The sequence below is a fragment of the Gadus macrocephalus genome, chromosome 9 (genome assembly GCF_031168955.1).
Source record: "Gadus macrocephalus chromosome 9, ASM3116895v1".
NCBI lineage: Eukaryota > Metazoa > Chordata > Actinopteri > Gadiformes > Gadidae > Gadus > Gadus macrocephalus.
The window spans coordinates 18,589,404-18,610,205 of NC_082390.1; the positions used below are offsets into that span (position 1 = coordinate 18,589,404).

The 20,802-nt window shown below is 44.8% G+C and overlaps 1 protein-coding gene across 2 annotated transcripts in view; it reads right to left on the minus strand.

Moving 5' to 3' along the window:
* LOC132465128 (proprotein convertase subtilisin/kexin type 5) overlaps positions 1–20,802 on the minus strand; it is a 29,908-nt gene that overhangs the window by 8,629 nt on the left and 477 nt on the right. The window contains exons 2-12 of one of the 2 annotated variants that reach the window (XM_060061880.1): positions 18,978–19,181; positions 18,801–18,869; positions 18,596–18,638; positions 16,109–16,254; positions 15,057–15,245; positions 12,977–13,063; positions 12,691–12,886; positions 11,950–12,173; positions 9,290–9,532; positions 6,337–6,582; positions 5,669–5,864 (exon numbers count right to left, since the gene is read on the minus strand). In XM_060061880.1, the coding sequence (XP_059917863.1) occupies positions 5,669–5,864; positions 6,337–6,582; positions 9,290–9,532; positions 11,950–12,173; positions 12,691–12,886; positions 12,977–13,063; positions 15,057–15,245; positions 16,109–16,254; positions 18,596–18,638; positions 18,801–18,869; positions 18,978–19,181 (1,843 nt within the window). The remainder of the gene's footprint in view (positions 1–5,668; positions 5,865–6,336; positions 6,583–9,289; positions 9,533–11,949; positions 12,174–12,690; positions 12,887–12,976; positions 13,064–15,056; positions 15,246–16,108; positions 16,255–18,595; positions 18,639–18,800; positions 18,870–18,977; positions 19,182–20,802) is intronic. The other variant, XM_060061881.1, reaches the window with a different exon arrangement.

A 20,802-nucleotide genomic window follows, 5' to 3' on the forward strand; every position in this document is an offset into this window, starting at 1 on the left:
GACACTTATAACTGGCCACGGTGGTGTTGAAGATCACCGGGTATGCGGAGACTGCAATTATTATCTTCTCCTCCATTTTAGCGCTTTGATCTGGATCAGGTAGTGAACTCAAAGTCACTCCAAGGGAGTAACACTGATTGGCTGTTACGGCATGTCACTCAGTGGCAACGCCTCAGTGGCAACGCTGTTGAACGCTGATTGGCTGTCATCACGCGTTTGCTGCCGAAAAGTTGAAATATTTCAACTCGAGCAGCATTTGACGCGCCGCAAAATACGTGAACGCTGATTTGCATGCTGCGCTGCAAATCAGATTTTGACGCGCCACAAATCAAATTTTGCTGCGGCAGCAAAGCAGCAACGTGTCTCTACATTCACTTTGAATGGGATCGTGCCGCGCGTCAACTTTTTGCATCTTTTGGTGTGAACGCAGGGTGCGCAAAGCTGCCCCTGCATCTCTGCATTAGTTGGCGGGCCAAGCCCCTCCCTCTCGCGCTGTGATTGACAACCCACACAGATTGAAAGTCAACCGCAGGAACAACTGGCATAGTAGTTACAGCAACTGGTTACAACAATAAAAAACACAACACAAACATTTAAAGAGTCCCAGGCTACATGCTACAACAGTGTTTTTCAACCTTTTTAGTGCTGCGGCACACTTCAGACAAGGAATACATCCCACGGCACACCAACAAGTTATCAAACGCGAAATTTATTTAAAAAAATAAAATAAAATACAGTAGCCTTTACAGTTATTGTTCAAAGACTTAAAACTCACTCAGTGTGAAATCTGGGCCTGTTTAGATGCACACAAACGTGGTATCCTGGCAGAAATTTATGAGAGGCACACGCGTAGTTCCTCATCAATTGATCGCAGACGTTCTCTGTTTTTTGTCTTTATTGCAGTTAGACTTGAAAAGCCAAGCTCGCAGAGTCATGTTGTGGAGAAAGGGAGCAATGTTGAGAGAGCCTTGTTTGCCACGATTGGGTATTTGGCAGCAGTCAACCAAAAACTATCCAGCTGTAGGTCTGCATGGAGCAGTTTTAATGTGCGATCTTCTTTCAGTTCCATTAGTTATTCTTGCTCCTGCCAAGTCAAATTTGTTTCTTTATCAAACACAGACCTGGGTCCTTGACCCAGTCAAATGAGTTGGTGTTGGCTGAGGGAAAATAAAATGATATTTTCTCTTCAAGTGTTTTAAGGTGTTTTTTGATCAATTCGCACAAGGCGAGTTTGTGTTGACCTGTTCTTGCCATTTTTGGGCGAGGGGGAACATTTTAAGAGTGTCACCTCTTTCCAAATGCTGTCGCCAGAGGGAGATCCTTGAACGGAATCTGTTTATTTTGTCCGTGCTTGAAAGAAGGTTTTCATCTCGACCTTGCATTCGAGCATTGAGTTCATTCAGATATGCAAACGTATCTGCCATGTATGCACACCATTCATCACTTGCAAGCAGCTTTGCGTCATCGACCTCTTCTTTTCAGTCGAAAATATTTTTAATTCCTCCCTCAATTTGTATACGGGGGCCAGAACTTTTCCCCGGGACAACCACCGGACTTCCGTATGGAGCAATAAGGCCTTATGCTCCGCTCCCATCTCCTCACGCAAAATTGCAAACAGTCGGCTTTTCAGGGGTCTAGTTTTATTGTAGATCACCATGCTCACAACGTTATCCAACAAACTGACCAGCTCCTTTGGCAAAGTTTTGGTAACAAGTGCCTTGCGATGTAAAAAGCAATGCGTGACTACAACATTAGGGTTCTTCTCTTGAACCCTGCTCACGAAGCTTTTGATGCGCCCGACCATGGCTGCAGCTCCGTCAGTGCACATACTTACACAACTCAACCACTGAAGTCCTCCTTGTTCAAGGTGCTCTGATGTGACCCGAAAGATTTCCTCTCCTGTGGTTTTATCGGGCATTGCTTTGCAAAAAAGGAAATTCTCGCGGATAGTCTCTCCAACCACAAAGCGCACATTGGCCATTAGTTGCGCATGGCCACTGATATCTGTGGATTCATCCAGTTGCAAAGCATATTTCTCAATACAACGTATCTTCTCGAAAACCAAACTATCTATGTCCACAGACATATCATCAATTCGTCTCGCTATGGTGTTATCTGAGAGGGGGACTTTATCCACTTCTTTCTCTGCATCTGGGCCTAGAATGGCATTGACAATGGCTTTGCAGGCTGGTAATATTAATGTTTCCCCCACAGTGTAGCGCACTTTTTTAATGGCTCCTGTTTCGCGCTAATGTTGTGGCCGTGGCCGTGCCGTGCTATGTTCACAGGAGCTGAACACGCAGATTTTAGCGACTATCGGGGTTAGACGAGAAAATGGAAGAAACCGCTGATTCTGAAACTGTAAGAGACAATCACAACTTCTCACACAGTAACAATTAAACAAACTCACACACACTCACAATCTCTCAATCACACAAACTCACACACTAACAATCATACACTCACAATCACATAGACACTGTTCTTCTGTGACACACTTTTCCTGTTCTCCCTGTACTCACTTTGCATGCCCTGAGTCTATGTGTGAGAGTCTGAGGCCCCGTCCACACAAAGCCGATTTCATGGCGAAACCGCAAAGGTCTTGTACGGTTCGGCCTTCCGTCCACACGAAGCCGGTGAATCCGCTGACCGAAACCTTATACTTCTGAAACCACCCTCGGAAGTGGTTTCAAATCTACCCGGTTTCGTTTTGGATTCGTGTGGACGCCTGAAACCGACTGAAACTGTAAACCATGACGTCATCGCCCCACCCCTCGACCCTCTAGCCAATGACTGTTAAGCCCGCGGAGTCACAGAACTCCAAACAAAAAAGATGATGGCGGACTCCAGGCTTGTAATCGTATTGCAGCAGATCATGTCCCTTGTTGGGTTGCTAAGCCATTATTTATTGAGACTGTTGGCTGACTTGTTTGTTTGTGTTGTTAGTGGTTCGGGGGGCAGCCTTTATGCGCATGCTCGCCTCTTCTTCTTATTTAATTTTCTTCTGGATTTCTGTAGCAGAAGCAGCGCCCCTTATGGGCCTGGCATGTGTACTACAGCGTTTCTACAGATCTACCCGGTTTCGCTTGACTCCGTCTTTACGGAGATACTCTGAAACCGGATAGATCGAAACCGGAACGGTTTCGCCCGTTTCGGCTTCGTGTGGACGGGGCCTGAGTGGTCTCTTTTCAGCCTCTGTAGTTTCATAGGTTAAGTGAGTTTGCCAGCAGGTTTTGATGTGTATTCAATTTCAAGTTTTTGTGTTTTACATTTTTTGGGCTGAACACAACCCAGATCATTTTGTCAGGGCCTGTGACATATTGTAACCTAGGAAATAATTGCAACAGTGTTATAAGTGTATTGGTTTTAATTCATATAATTTTGGATAAACCTAATTTATTATAATTTTATTTAAAGGTTGATGTTTTTAATTTTGCAAAGATTTATTATTTTATTGTTTTGGTTCAAGGGTTATTAATTTTATTTGTAAAGACATTTATTGTTTTATTAAAATTTTATTTTATTCTTATTCTTATATTTTATTATTTCTATTTGAACATTGCTGTTTTACATGTTGCTCGTGTAATAAATGACTGTCCAACTGTTTTGTTTGCCCTCTCATTGGGGTGCTAACGCGTCTTCACTCGGATAAGGTGGAAACGTGCCGGTACAACCTGTTTACATTGTTGGCTGTCAATGATTGGCTCGAATTGATCTAAACGTCATTAAATGCGACACTGGTACAATTTACACACTACTAGTAATATTAAAACGTAAATTGGTGGTGCAACCAAAATTTAGAACAACTTTAGTTTGAAACTAGCTACGTCAAGCGTAGGGTTAAGGCAAACTTTACACCCAAACTTATGATCGGCTTTACGTTCTGCTGGCGCAACCGACTGCAGAAGACAATGTTTTAATCCCATTGTATATCTCCTTGTTACTTTTAGATGGCCTTGTCCTTGTGGACTTAGTGTCAGGCTAGGGAATTTAAAACTAGGCCTCGGTTAGAGTGGAGGGAAAGAAAGTTAGGTAAATGTCAGCCAACATGCAGTTGGTATACCCAATTGAAATTCATAAAGTTAATTACTATGCAAATGATAGTATAGCTAATTCATGTTCATTTTTAAGGTACAGCCATTTCAGACTTTTACATAATTAAATTACTGTACGGTATTTTAGATAACAACAGTTAGAGCTTTAATTAGAGCAATTAAAAGAGTGGAATGTTAGTCTCCTTTCATCTCTTTCTCATACATTGGTTATCCATGGTTGTAAACTATTGCTACTATAGATCGACAAAGGACAACTTGTTGTGTTCACAAAACCTTTTTGTGTTCTATTCAGCTTTCCATTATTGTTGATAATACTTGCACTCTTAAATCCATGCAGCGGGTTGTAGACCCATGTGTTGCTGAGTGTGGTGCCCCATAAGCGCCGCACATGTACACGTACTGGCGGGACCGGTGTGCACGAGGCTCGGAGGGAATCATCACAGTATACCCACTACAATAAAATAGACAACACCACCTCCTCCCTACTCCTCACTACCATCTCTCAAACAATTCTCTCAGCTGTACACCGAGGACGTCTCAGACACTCTGCCATCCTCCCTCTCCCCCTCTTAGGACTCCCTCTAGAACAAAGCCGCTCCTTAAGAAACCGGCCTTTGACACTACCGACATGTAGAATTACAGACCGGTATCTCTTCTTTCATTCATTTCTAAATCTCTCGAACGTGCCATCTGTAACCAACTGTCCTCCTATCTCTCACAAAACAATGTGCTGGACCCTCATCAGTTTCAAGATACACCCCAAACCGAGACAGCTCTCCTCACAGTGACTAGAGTCCCTCCGTGCTGCCACTGCTGCCTCCAAGCGTATCAGTGGCAGTGACAGAAGAGTCAAACCACACACCCCAGCTCGAGCGCTCCGCTCAACTACTTAATCTGGACGTCTAGTACCACCATAGCTAAGAGAAAGCAAGAGTAGAGCATTAAAGTAACAACTCTTGTCTGTTTCGGCACCACAGTGGTGGATCGAACTCCCGACCGATGTCAGGACCACAGAGTTGCTTACCAGTTTCCGAAAAAGACTCAAGACTCACACGTTCAGAGGTCACCTGGAGTCTGCATAGCCACCCCCTCCCACCCCTTCCTTCTGATTGTATGTTATTCGTCCTGGCACTTAATGTACGCACTTTTTGTCTGTCACACTTAGTTATGGTACTTAATCGTTTAGCATCTATGTTTAGCTATCTTTGTTGTATACCGAGAATGGGTTAACTTAGCGAATGTTAGTGCTTTGCACTTGATTCTATGAACATCTTTACTGTACCGACAGCAATATATTGTTTCACCTTCCTATTAATGTACTTAGTGTAAGTCGCTTCGGATAAAAGCGTCTGCTAAATGCCCTAAATGTAAATGTAAGTAGCTAAATGGAACGGAAATGTAAGTGAAAAGGTGACTATCTGATAAACCACATGATTGTTGATCATGTCTGAGTTTGATCATTTGATCATGTCTGATCATTATGGTTTTGCCAGATATTAACAATCTCCCAAAGAAATGGACTCCCACACTCTGACTTTCATACCTCGTGGATGCGAATGGCTAACCAGACATGAAGGACGTGCAATCATTAAGTAGCTATGTGATAAACATACCCTGCGGGACAACTGGACACACAGAGAGTTTGGAGACGCAGAAATCCAGGTGAACAGGTGAGGCAGTCGTTAGGGGAAGGCCCCGAACAGGCGGCACACACGTGGTCACATGGTAGACAGGCCCTCAACTCCGCCCCGTCGGCCGCCTGCTGGGAGCTGAACGTCCTGGCAGGGCACACAGTCACACACGTTCTGTCTGGAGGAGTACACACACACACACATGCACAAACACACACACATGCAGGCGCATTGGTGAGCAAACGCACACACAAACACACACACACACACACACACACTCACAGGTGGGTTTCGGATTGCAATTGACATACCAAGACTTTTTTGTTTCACCGCCTGGGATATTAAAAGGTAGTTTAATATAGTTGTAACTTTGTCATTCCTTTAAAAGAAAGGGCTTTCTTTTGGTTTCACTGGTATATTAAAAGGAAGTTTATTTTTTACTCGTCATTCTTCTAATTGAAAGCGCTTTTCTGTTGCATTACATAAACCAGGATTTTTGCTTTGCTTTAAATTCCTTTGATATTGAAAGGTTGTTTAACATACTTTGTTATTAATCTAAAGAAAGGGCTTTACCCTAACCAAGACCTTTACCCTAACCGTTTGGTTTCCTCTCCTGCTCACCAGTCACAGCAACAAGGCTTAGTGCTTACTGTAGAGGAACTTAGGCGCAGTGCACGTCAGGCATTGGTCCTGGCCCTGCCCGCTGCAGGAGTGGCACTGGCGGTGGCAGGCCTTGCAGGTGAACTGGTCGTCGTGCAGGTAGGTTCTGGGCGGGCATTCGGTGTCACCGGTCACGCCACACAACAAGGTGCTTGGGTCCAGCACTAGGCCTCTCTCACACTGGGTACACTGGTTAGCCTCAGAGCCGAAGCATCTCGCACATGTCTGGTGGCACTCTGAAACATACGATCATAGGGCTTGATACCATCACATAGCCCCAACTCTACTCTACTCTACTGACCTCTACGCTCTGCTGGTACCAGGTACCACTGCAGATAGTACCTGCAGATAGTTCCACCGCAATGTCAAGGTTGTCACGACGATGCCGCACAAAACTACCCTGCCGCTTTCTTCAAACGGACAGGCACGAGAACAAGGGAGGATATTCTCCCAGAAAGGAGACTTGTTGTTTCAGATGAGGCCGAAGGCAGCAGTAGAATTCACTGCCCAAAGAATCAGGAGAGTTGGGGGAACTGGCGGCAGTGTGCTGGATGTCCTGTGTCTCATAATGCTGACACTGTGATGATTGTAGTGACGGTTCTGTCATAGCCACAACTGTTGTGCTGTGTGTTCTTCCCCTGTTCCTGCCAGACCCCCTGTTTGCCTCTGTGCTGTGCCTTCCTAACTAAACTGTTCACACCTGAGGGGTATTCCATCAAAGTCGCTAACGAAAGCGGCGCTTAGTTGATTAAGCCCGGTTAGAACTAACGCCAACTTCTACTTGAGGCAAAAGCCGTTCCATCAACGCAGTTCTGCCGCGCCTTGCTCAGGTTAGTTCAAGCCAGGCTTACGTTATCGTGGATTAGGCACAATCACGAGATATGTAAGCAGCCCAGAACCGTGAATGTCGAATCATGGATCAAATGTCCGAAAAGGACTGAGAGGGATCTTTTCTAGCAGCGAACAGAAGCTGCTTGTGGAGGTCTATGAGGAATACAAGCATATAATAACTCAAAAAGGGAACACCGTAACCATTAATAAATACAGGGAGGCTATCTGTCAAAGAAATTGCTGGTCTGTTGAATGCATAAGTAGTATTAAGCTTAACATATTTTAATTGAATATTGACCATGGATTTACAAACTGGGTGATAGTCTCGAGGTAACGTGTCGGGCTTACACCCGGTTGACCGGGGTTCAAACCCCACGCAATTAGTACATTAGGAAGGATTCTTCGAGAAAACAGGCCATTTATTTTCCATTTCTTTGAATATTCTAAATTGATTGACAATTGTATTTTTCTCAGCAGAAGTGGTCTTGGCTGCCTGCCGAGAAACTCACCTAAATGGAATTTATGTGGCTGCAATTACCAATGCAGCAGTGACATTGTGACAAAGGCTTCACTATCAGTAACATTAATATTAACATTAACTTTACCATGGGTTGTTGCAAGTTATATTTGGGTTCTAGGGATATTGTAAGATTGTAATTTCTATGATATAATGGAAATAACAAAAACAAGCCAACGGCAAGAATTCAATGGACACGAACTCGGGTGTCCCATACTACCGGGCAGATGGTAGACCACTCATCCAACTGCTTGTTAAAAAATCTAACAGAATGCATGGATTTGTATAAAAATGTGTTGAGAACATAGCCACGATAACAATAGATAGCAATTAATTTTATTATTTTATTTGCATCATTTAATCTTAGACCCTTAGTGAAAATATACGCGGTTTGTACTTCATTCATATATGTACATTTATGACAAAATTGTGAGGACTAGGCTTGTCGGAACCTTCTGATGGTACACTTGTTTCCGACAGATGGACTTCTCTGGAACACCGATCAAGTAAGCCTGACTATTAGCCTGGTACCGACCAGGTTAGTTTGGTCTGATAAATTGCCATGGTTACTAAGCGGAGATTCACTTAAGTCACGTCAATGGAACGCAACTCTAGCTTAAAGTAGCGAGGCTAAGCGAAATAAGCCCGGCTTTGCCTTTAGCTTGGTTGATGGAATACCCCTCTGGCCTGCATCAGCTCATCAGCTTTTCAAATACACCTTTCCCTGATGTCGTCGCCAGATCATGCATCGAACTTCAGTGGTAGTTATCCGTACCTGGCTCCAGTATTTACATTTACTAGTTGTTTGTTCTCTGGTAGAAATCTCATGTCTCACCTTTGTTTCCTTTGACACAGTGTTTTGTGGATCAACAACCAGCCTACCTACTTCACTCCCTCCAGCCAGAAGCTCTCCACTCTCGAACCCGTCCCATGCCTCACTCCTGCTCTACTCAAAATAAACCTGTTCATAACTACAACTACCGTCCTGTCTCTGTGTTCTGCTGCTGGGTCAAGCTGCTATCGAACCCTAACAGAATCGCTCTATCCCATCATTGGTCTGCAGTGTTTTCACGTCACCTTTTGGTTTCGTCTCAGATCACTTGACAGAGATGATACCAGTAAGGTAACGGGTAAGAGTGTGGTCGAATTTTGCCGATACAATGAGGTGGAAAAAGGGTCAACCTCTCTGCGTTGGATTGTTTACCCAAGACCTTACGACAAACACATCGTAGGCTCTTGGTAAACTCCTGCTCTACTCAAAGTAAAGCTGTTCATAACTCCAACTCCCGTCCAGTCTCTCTGTTCTGCTCCTGGGTCCAGCTGCTATCAAACCCTAACGCATTATAAATGCATTGATGTCACATCATTGAGATTTCAATCCATGCATTATAAATGCATTGGGATTTAGATTCAGAGAAATGTGTTTGCATGCTAACTTGCTTTGCAATATATGAATGCCTATTTTACCTAATGAGTGGACTTTAATTGATCATTATTAATACATTTATCCATTATTAATCATTCTAAATACAAACATATACAGATATATATATATCACCATCAACATAAAAGGAGATTAATGAAGAATGCCTCACCTTGGCATTCCATGGCTGCGGTCTCGTAGTAGGTGCCGGGGGGGCAGTCCGTGGCACAGGCCCCGTCGTACAGCTTGGGCGTGGCCTTGGAGCACGTCTCGCAGTCGTCGGCCAGGGGCCCGAAACAGGTGCTGCAGGTGGGGTGGCAGGTGCCGCAGCGGCCATCCTCCATGTCGTCATAGAACCCCGCGGGGCAGCTGGCCTTACAGGCGCCGTTCAGGATCAGGTACAGGAAGCTGCATCCTGGAACAGCATCCGGTTTACTCAGTTGTTTAGGGAATACTCCTTAATACTTTTGGGAAATACGTTTATTTTCCACTTTCCCATAGATAAGATCAGCGAGAATCACAATTCCATTATTAGGGTAATTTAGCTTCATACCCATCACAATTTGGGCAAGATTAACTGTTCACAAAGAGACTAGTGAAGTCACTGTAATGTCTTTACTAGGGAGACACTGAAATGTTTATTTCACTCTCTCATCACTGATGGAGCTAACCGGTCTCATCCGCCTCCATTGATTTCGGCTACCTCGGTCAAATGCTAACCTCGGACAAACTCCGCTGATTGAGAAAAATGTGGCATTGATTCTCGTTTGACCATATGGTGAGTAGAGAATCAATTCTTCACCAAATTTGTTGTGTTCCTCAGAGCAGAACTAAGGCTTTGTAATAAGGCCCAACAAGTCACTTTGGCAAGTGACCATGGTATAAGCGGGATAATGCCCTTCGAGGTGTCCAAAACAACCATAATTAAAGGGGACTACTTTTTGAGGGAGATGACCTCAAACAGAGTATACATTTAATTAGCATGCAATACGAATAAGAAAAAACATAATTATTAAAGTATTTGAATTGTTTTATTATGTTGGCAAGCAAGAAGGCAGGGCAATAAACCTTCCCGGCTCGTGGAAGGTTACCGCCCTCGACTTCCGTTGGCGGTAAGCCATCCACGAGCCGGGCATATTCAACTGTTTATTGCCCTGCCTCTCGGTGATTATCCCTTACTTAATACATCTGTGTTCCAGGTAGGGATTCTGCTCAGTCCGTATCTCTGACCCGTGTGCAACAGCTTTTTTCTTTGCGTCCATATTTTGAGTTCTTGTAGCTGGATGTATTTGCAGCTATATTTTGTATGTTAAAGGGGAACTATGCAACTTTGGCCACTTCTTCGCTGTTGTATTGGTTTGCGCTCGCATTGAGCTCCCCCTACAGCTTTGGAGGAGATATTTTACAACACTGTTGTAACAACTCGTTGACGACCCTTCCCCATCCACTTCTACGCTAGTCATGTGCATTGTTTTCAAAGAAGCCGGCGAATGCATGGAGCCATGTCCGAGATAGATGTTCATAAAGAGTAGTTTTACATTTTGAAAGGGTGTATGTGTTACAATGAACCCATCCTTTTTATAGTTGACAGGGAGATATTATATCCTAGATTAGAATTGTTTTATCTTTGGTTGTTGAACAGAATGATTAGTGTAAGAGTGTTGGCCAACATAATACATAACGATAGCATGAACAATTTGCGCAGCAATCGTACATTTGTGTATCTGCTCAAGTACGTCACTTGTGTACGGAATTACAGGGAAATGGATGTAGAGATCGAGACGGTATACTGTCGCTAGTCCCCGTAGGAGAGCTGTCATAGGCAGATGCTGCTGTGTCTGAAAGATTAGGGACACATTTATGTTTACGTGTAAATGCTTGCAAATAAATAACTGATGTTTGCACCACCTTTCTTTCATTTGTTCAATAATACACAAGAAATGCAAGTGGCCAAGAAGGCCTGCTCAATCATGGCTGAAGCAACCCGCCCCCTGTGCTTTGAATTTTCCATGCTGCCATCAGGGCGCAGAAAAAAAAAGAAAGAATTATGCCTGCTGCCATGACCACATGTAACGAGTGTGATTCTTTTTTACTGCTGTCTGTGCATCAAATTGCCTCTCAGGGATAATTAAGGTGCCTAGTACTTGTATAGCTGCATCTGTTGGTCCACAACCTGAATTGCCACGTACTATATCCTGCTTTTGATCCCCTTGTCACTTTGTCAATAGTTATTATGTGGACTCTGTTGATAACATTATCTGGTGCTTGCAACCGTCATTATGTTATATCATTTTACATCCTTCCTGCCCATCGCCAGCAGAGCAGAATCCCTTTGGTCGCCGCCGATGGCTAACTAAGAGTTGATGATCAGTTAAGACTAAATCAAATTATCTATCAGATTACCTAGCCCCTATTTATCAAGAGCCCAAGGTCATTTTGAAGCAGGTGTATATACAGGGTCTGGTCTATTTCTCAAAGATGCCCTACAGACAGGGCCGTAGCCAGCTTTTGTAAGATAGTGAGTTCTGGCAGTCCTGGACCTCCCTTTTGCAAGGTATTTTGGGGACAGTTGCGGCTTCAGTTGCAGGGCTTCAGTTCACACACGGCAGACACAAAGCAACAAGTCTCAACTGAATTAAGCATTTACCCATCTCAGAGAAGTCCTCAACCGCTGATTTAGCATACAGTTAGCATTTAGTTTCTAATTGTATTTTTATCTCTAGAAAAATTCCAGAGGCCCGGACCTCGGTGAGCTCACAGCTGGCTACGGACGTGCCTACAGGGATCAGTAGGCTCCCGACCCCTGGGAGCGTGGAACCAGGAGGAACTCACTGAAACAGGTCCTCTGGTCCGAGCAGACGTCGCAGTGAGGCGGGCAGCGCCGGCAGGTGCCGTCCTCCCCGGGGAAGGTCCGCAGGGAGCAGTTGAGTCCGCAGCCGCCGCCCTCCAGGAAGCGCCCCTCGGCACACGAGAGGCACTGGGTGGGGCCGGCGGCGCACGTCAGACAGGAGCCGTCGCAGGCTTCACAGGACCCTTCGTTTGTCTCGAAGAATCCTCTGTCGAGAGAGAGGGGGTGTTATTGGATCCAGCCCTCAGGAGCCACGTTGTTTGCGTACAGGACATGAGACACATGGTTAAGTGTGTAATAAGTTTGTCACTTGTTCAGAGCTCACCTAGACTCTGCATAGTCACCCCCTTACCCCCCTCAGACCCCTCTTATGCACTTACTGTATGTTGTCCGTCCTTGCACTTAATTTACACACTTATTGTATGTTGTACGTCCTTGCACTTAATTTACACACTTATTGTATGTTGTACGTCCTTGCACTGAAAAATAGTAGTTAGCATTGTGTAGCATCTTATTCTAGCTATCTTTGTTGTACAAGGGGAATGGGTCAACCTAGCGATTGGTAGTGCTTGGCACTTGGTTCTAGGAACATCCTTACTCTACCAACCTTGATAGATTGTTGTTTCTCTTTCTTCTGACAAATGTTCTTATTGTAGGTCACTTTGGATAAAAGCGTCTGCTAAAGGCCCTAAATGTAAATATAATAGGATTAGAGGAATGCTTACTCTGGGCAGTTGGACCAGCACTTTCCCTGGTGGAGGAAGATGTAGCTACTTCGTGAGCAGCTGGTGCACACGTCGCTGGAGCCCAGGCAGGCCTCACAGTTAGTGGAGCAGGCCTCACACAGCTGGGTGGAGGTGTTGGCGTAGGTCCCTTGCGGGCAGTGCTCTACACATGAACTCTCAGGGTCCAGGAGATGACCTGTGATTGGAAAGATGTTTGAAATTCCATGAATGACGTTGCGTCATTGCGTTGGCGGCATGACAGCAGTAATTTATATTGTAGGCCTACCTGTAAAACAGGATGAACAGTCCAAAGCTTGTGGACCAAAGCAGGTCTTGCAGGAGGAATCACAAGAATGGCATTCACCGCTCTTGTCTGTTTCAACATATTCAATTGTAAACATTGATGAGATAAGTAAGATAAGATAAGATCATTCAGACGGGATTTTGCAAGTGATAGATAAATTAAATATCTTACATTCAAAGATGGAAGTTATCCCCTTTATGACCGGCTGTAGACGGTAAAGTCATATGTTTGCTTAATAAGCTACGGGTAAGCAGCTCCGGCTCTCACTAACTCAATCCAGGTGGCATCCCTTTTGTTAATTATATACCCGCTACAATATGCCACCAAATAGACACGCCTGAATTGATATTATTTTTACATTTCACTAACCCTAACCTTCTTTGTACTGGATGACTATCCTTTGTATACACTCCCTCCTTATGATCCAACAAGATGCACCTATTCTGCATACATTTCATTAACTGACCTTCGCTTTTTAGGTTTCAGATATTATGTTATATGTTGTTGAATTGAACCAAATTAATACAATTAATTCTAAATTCTACTAATCTTAAAAATAAAATCCTAACTTCTCATCCTATCTTAAATTATGGACTCAAAGATAGGAGAAATCCTAACTTCCTATTACAGAAACAGTCCCTAACCTGTTGGTTGTTTCCTATCTTATCTTTGGCCCCCTTTCTTATCTTAATTTAGGTAATCCTAACTGTTCTGTCAATCAGATTTTTCGATCAGTTTCTGCACTCAATGTGCATGAGATTGATGGAACTAGTTACTTTTAACATTAACAGAGACTGTTGATAAAGGATCTTTGTAAAGCAGACCCACTAGCAGTGCTGCTGCAATTTTTTTTTACTGTTGACAGTTATTTTGAATTTAGGACAGGGTGTATGGCCACCTAACTTAGGGATTCTAACTTAAGAAATTCCTTACTTAGTTCTGTAATGGTTAAATTCCTATCTTAAAATAAGATAGGATTTCTTCCTAAGTTAAGTTAGGAAACCTCCTTCTGTAATATCAAAACCCCTAAATGCCTTCCTATCTCAAGATAGGATAGGATTTCAGAGTTAGGAAGTTTCTGTAATGAGGCCCCTGGTTCCTAAAGACCGTCTGCAGTATGGAAGCATATATGTAGCAAAATTCAACGCTATAGCTTTTCAATTTGTATAAAGGAACTCAAAGAATAAGACAAAATGTTATTCTATTTGTATTGTTATAACTTTTGCAAATTTAATTGAGGATTGCATTGTCACTTTGCATGTTAAAATACACTTTGAATAACGTATTTACAAATTACATTATAAAATTGCATAATGAATTGTCAAATGCATAATGTAATTCCAAATTGCATTGCCATTTGAATTTTGCTACATATATGCTTCCATACTGATACACGGGAAGAAAGACCCACCGTAGAAAGACATTGCCCTCTAGTGGGGGAGACGTGTTATAACACTCAAATGTATCTTCATTCGAGCTCAACATTTTAACAGCTTCCCCTTAACCATGAGTGGTTACTTTTTGAATGCACAATTCAAGCATGACCTCAATCCTTAATGATTATGGTGTAAACCGCTCCTCTGAAGAGCCCACGATATTCTTTTCCATTTGTGTATCAATAAAAACGTCCAGCCACACTATCCACAAAAAAGGTTAGGTTTAGGGTTAGGGTTATGAATGATGAATACTAGGAAACTACTGCGAAAACTGCATAAAAGCAGTTTGTATCTAATGGCATCCTTTGAATTTGTTAATACACACCGAAATCCCCCTCGACAAAGCTAGCCAAGAGGAACGGATCAGATGGACCTAGGCAAGGACAGCTGTCTCTCTCTCACCCCCTTCTCTCTCTCTCTCACCCCCTTCTCTCTCTCTCTCACCCCCTTCTCTCTCTCTCTCTCACCCCCTTCTCTCTCTCTCTCTCACCCCCTTCTCTCTCTCTCTCTCTCTCTCTCTCTCTCTCTCTCTCTCTCTCTCTCTCTCTCTCTCTCTCTCTCTCTCTCTCTCTCTCTCTCCCTCCCTGTCTCTCTGTCTGTCTGTCTCTCTCTCTCCCCTCACTCACCGTACTGGCCCTCTGGACAGCTGACCAGGGGGCACTGGCCGTGGACCGAGGGCTTCCCGCCCACACAGGAGTCACAGTGGGTGGAGCGCGGCCCGTGACACGACTGGCAGGAGCTGTGGCAGGTCTGGCAGCGCCACCCATCGGCGTCAGGGAAGCTCTGCCGGGGACACTGCTTCACACACTCCCCGTCTGGGGGAACAGAGACCCAGACGGAGGGTCAACACGTCGCTGGACCACGCCTTGAGGAACGGCACGGCTGAGCCGGGTTAGAGAAACGGATCCATCTACACGTTCTATCGACAGATATTATGGTTAAATGGAACCCTATTTTCATTGGCTAGGACTTCAGCAACTGTTTACTTATTGTAATCTTGCTCGCTGTGGCAACCCGGCCCGGGCCAAACAAGGAAATGCAGAGCACCTGAGGAACAGGTGGAGAAGCAGGGCTTAAATAGCCTGCTTCTCCACTCACTCGGGGCTCTCCCAGACATGTGGCTCCTGTCCTCGTGGGTGAAGGGATTCCACCCACCGAGGATGGGACCGTTGATTCCTCCCAGGTTTTTCATTCTTTTGTGTTTTCAGAGACTTTGTGTTATGTTTAGGATGAAACATGCCTTTTTGGCTTTTTTCCCCTCAAAGTTGTGTCCTGTTTGGGAGCTCACTGCTCACCGTGCCGGGTTGCCACATCATTGAAACCAGTTCAGAAAGTAAAACTTGGACTTATTGTGCTCTGTCCAACTGTCCGTCCTGGGGAACGATGGCCAAGATTCTACTTATTTTGAAACGGGACTTGGATAAGCCTTGATTCAATGTGATAAATTAGTCCTGTTTGTATACCACCTATTTAAACAAGAGAGTGAATTGAGAGAATTTGGTGCGCTAAATTACAAATTCCACTAATGCTCAATGTTTCAGTTCTTTGCTTCAGAGACGGATGTGGTGTTTGCACCATCGAATGGCAGCCTCTGCACGAGTTCCCTCCTCCCTCCTGGTTTGCATGAACCACGTATTTACATATCATGGTGGAGAAGACACGCCACCGTTTCCATCACCATTCATGAAGTGTCCGGTCCGGCAGGCCAGGCAGTGTGTGTCACTCCTGCACTCGGTGCAGGGCTCGCTGCAGAGCTGGCACAGCCTCCTCTCCGGGTCCTCATAGGTGCTCTGGGGGCAGTGTCTACGGCACTGCTGCCTGAAGCTGCACAGGAGACACAGGAACACCCCCCGGGGGGGTTAGGGTCAGAGTTAGTAGGGCTGTTTCTTATATCTCTGAAAACATCCAGGAATTAAATTCTTTCAATCATAATTATTTTGTCTGGTAGGAGTTAAAGGACAAAGCAATATATATATATATATATATATATATATATATATACATATGTTTTATGTGTTCCACTATTGTTTCTCTCGCTCTCTCATATATTTTTTGAAGTGAAAGAGGGAGAGAGAAAGAGGTAGAAAGACTGCAATAGAAATAGAGAGAGACAGACGAAGAGAGGGGAGAGGGAGAACGAGGCAGAGAGACAATAAGAGACACAGTCAAAGATATGCAAAAAGATGGATGCAGAGAAAAAGATACAAAGAGAGAGGAGAGAGACGGAGCTAGACTGAGAGAAAGAAAGAGTGACCGAGATAAAGAGAGAGATCTCAACATGTTAGTGTTCCCCTAGGCTCCTTGTTCCTAAGACTTGGTGGCCTGAAACCTGAGTGCGAGCACTTCACACATAACCTGGAAGACGTGCGTCATGGGCTCAGCATGCCAGCACAGACCCCACCGGCCTGCAGCTATGACTGGCTGCAGCGCAAGGGTCCAAGAGCCTCGGCTCCAATCACTGAATGAGAACCAGAACCAGAATAATGTCCGCTTTGGTTTCTCCCCTGTTGTAGGTCTCTTGTTGTTTATGAGGCTGAAAGTTCACTGTTTCCTCGCTGACGTGACGTGGCAGGTGTTTAATCCTTTGAGTGGCAGACAGGTTGCCTTTTAAAGATGTCAGACAGCACCAGTTGAACACACACACGTACGAGTACGCATTCAGACAGTAACAAATAACGAAGACAGATTAACCTTCTGCTGCTGTCTCTACCCCCGTGAGTGTGTGTGTTTTCTCTGTATCAGACGATCTGACCGCAGACAGACACGTCCCGCTGTGTTGCCATGGCGTCGGTGCTGGGATGCGCTGATTGTTTGAAGAGGAACAGCTGGATGCGCCACATAGCATCCATCATTACGGCCACAATGGAGGCTGGTGTCCCCCCCTCTGGCTGGGAACAACACCCTCCCGGGGAACCATGGGGGGCCACGGAGTCAAATATTAGACTGCGGCCTGCTCAGGGAGGGGGCGGGGCCTCCCAGCACATATTCTATAAGGCTTATGGGGAGAATTCCTTTGGGGTTGCTAGTCTGATATTGGACGAACATTAAAAAACTATTGAGAAAGAAATGTAAGTATATGTGTATTATTGTTTATTGTATGTATTTAATATGTTTAATTATTAGAATGCAACTATATAATGCAACTGACCAGTGTAAGTTTGGGGCTGTATTTTGAGGTTCTGGATCCCAAATGTCATGGGCATTGCAATAGCCATAGAGGCTAAGGCCGGCTATGCTGTCCCCTTATTCGCATTGACCATCTTACTGGTGCATAGAATGATTAAATACAGAACGACTTGTATTGTTCTGTGCTAGTCTGCCCTTCACCTCACCTTACCTCGCTTAATAATTGACGATAGAAATATGAAACTAGTTAGTTGACGTGTTCAGTGATTGCTTAACAAAGTCAACAATAATAACATAGTTGTGGTTGGGAAAACACACACAAACACACACACACTCAAACTGTTGAATCGTATTGGGTCATTGTTACAGCTCCCCCACACTACCTGAGGGGTTCAACAGGTGAACCTTTTGTCTTCAATCCATACCTCAAAAACTCGATGATAAACACACACACACGCACGCACACACACACGCACACACACACACACACACACACAAACACACACACACACACACAGATTGGATTGACTGAGGCATTCCTCTGTAGAGCGCGTGTAGACGGCTGGGTAGTGGAGCACAGCATGGGGGGGATCAGGTGACAGGGCTGTATTATAACCTGGCTCACACATCCCCAGGCAGCCCCCAGCTCAGGACAGACACACACAATCCCTGCTCTGTTCCCACTGCGGCCTGTGTGCCCCGCTGGGTCTTCGGTGAATCAAGTGGGCTACGGTTTGAGAAGATAACATTGTCCTGAAATCACTTCACCAAGAAGACAATGACCAAAACATAACATTTGCGCAGATGACCTTAATTCAATAACTCATTTTAAACACATTTTCTATGAGGATTGTATGCAACAGGCCTGTCAAGGTATGATACAGTGTGGTACGAGCAGCAGCAGAGATATTTGTTCGCATCTCATCTCATTAAGTCATGTTCCCCATGCAATACAGCCCTTGTCAACAACTCTTTCAGGGAAGGGATGTACATTGAGCCACAGAGAATGATTGTCTCATCATGATTAAAGAAAACTTACAGAAAGTGACTTTCCGCACAGCTGGAGCAGATCTCAGGGTCATCTGCGCAGGGAGGAAAACGCTCAATATAGTTATACCCTATTTTCGACTGATGAAAACCATATTTGATGTAATAACACAAATACAGAACCTTTTTCTCAATACAGTAAGAAACCATGTATGATGAAGAAGATAAAAGACGGTTAAAAAAGGTGACATATATACCTGTGGAGCATTCCTTACAGCCCACGGCGCAGTCCACGCACTCCCCCGTGTCAGGATCCTCTGACTGCCCTGCAGGAGACCGTAAGGTGAGGACCCTCCGTACAGCCCACCCTCCACAAGAACCGCCTCGCGCTCGCCGTAACACTCCTCTACCGGACGCTAATAACACATATTTACCCAGTTCACAGGAGGCCTTCTGACAGACGCCGTTCAGGAGACTGTAGTGCTCCCGGCATTTGGCACAGACGTTGGCGTCGCTGCAGAGCTCGCAGTTGGCCATGCAGGGCAGGCAGACCCGCCGGCCACGGTCCGAGTAGGTCCCCCGGGGGCAGTGGAGCCGGCAGCGGCGCTGGTGGAGGTACCGCTCGTGTCCGTCCTCATCTGTGAGACGGGGAGGTCGTGTTTGAGTTCACACATTCTGACCGTGTGCTGGTGTCTGCTGGTGTAAAGGCCGCCGGGCTATTGGAGAACCCACACGTTGACATGCTGAAAACTGGGGCCTCCTCAGTGAAAAGTGGTTCAGATGTACTTGGTATCAATTTTTATGATAATAAATAAAACACATTTCTAAGTAGCAGCCAATTAGACCTCCCAAATGCTCACGTAACAGTTGAAAGGGAGAGAAGAAAAATAGCCATTAGATCTAGAGTGACAAATGATAGGCAGAGATGAGAGTAGAGCTAGGAGGGACCGAGAGTCGGACCGTTCAGACCAATGCTCTGCCCCCTGCTGGTGGTCTGCAATACTACATTGTGAGGCAGTACTGGGCTCCGCTTTGAATTTTCAGTAGGCCTACGGACACGTCTGCTCCAAATGACACATTGTATTAATAAAAGCAGAGATAACCATCGAGTACCTGGTTACAGTTAGTCACACACACGCACGCACGCACGCACACGCACACGCACGCACACACACACACACACACACACACACACACACACACACACACACACACACACACACACACACACACTAACACACACACACACACACACACACACACACACACACACACACACACACACACTAACACACACACACACACACACACACACACACACACACACACACACACACACACACACACACACAAAAACAAAGGTATTCACATCGACAAGTCGAATAGTGGAAAAAAACAGAATGACTCAACATCTAAACTCCGTGCCTTCCAAATAATTATAAATGGGATAATTGTCACCCATTTGGTAAAAGTGAATGGGATTGTGAGACATCGAAGTGAGAGACAGAAAGAGATGAGCGAGAGAGAGAGCGTTAAAAAGTGGTTGAGAGAGAGGGAGAGAGAGAGCGAGAGAGAGAAAAGGAGATAGAGAGAGAGAGAGCGAGCGAGAGAGAGAGAGAGAGAGAGAGAGAGAGAGAGAGAGAGAGAGAGAGAGAGAGAGAGAGAGAGAGAGAGAGAGAGAGAGAGAGGAGGGGGGGGGGGGGGAGATAGAGACAGATAATGCAACAGAATACGTGCCCAGGGGGATATTTGCCTCTTTGCCTTGGTTAACAAAGGCTCCCTTTTTGAAATGATCAGATTTCGCCTTAGAAACCCAATCACAGCCACTGCGTTCTGTGGCGTAGTGTGTGAGAGTGTGTCGGAATTGGAAAAGGAATATAGCGCCCAGTTATTTCGCCAACAGCACAGGCTAGCCTACTATATATTATCAACATTTAATAAAATCTGTTGCTTATAAACAGTATTCTGTCTCTTTCTAATTAGTTGTTACACATGTAGTTTTGGATACGGTCATATAGTTCCAAAGCAACTTTCCTTAACAACAGCAACACCCATAAACAAATTCCAAAGAAGGAAGATTCACAGGAAGGACTTAACAATTCACAAGTCAGCTTTTACTTCCAGAACTTAAACCATGTTGATAATTAACAACGTTGATATCATATTCCACCTTCCCCTTCGTTATCCGTGCATTAGGTTATGTTAGTAAGAGTGGCAGGCCCCCTATGAGTTATAGTAACACCATAATAAACAGAGCGC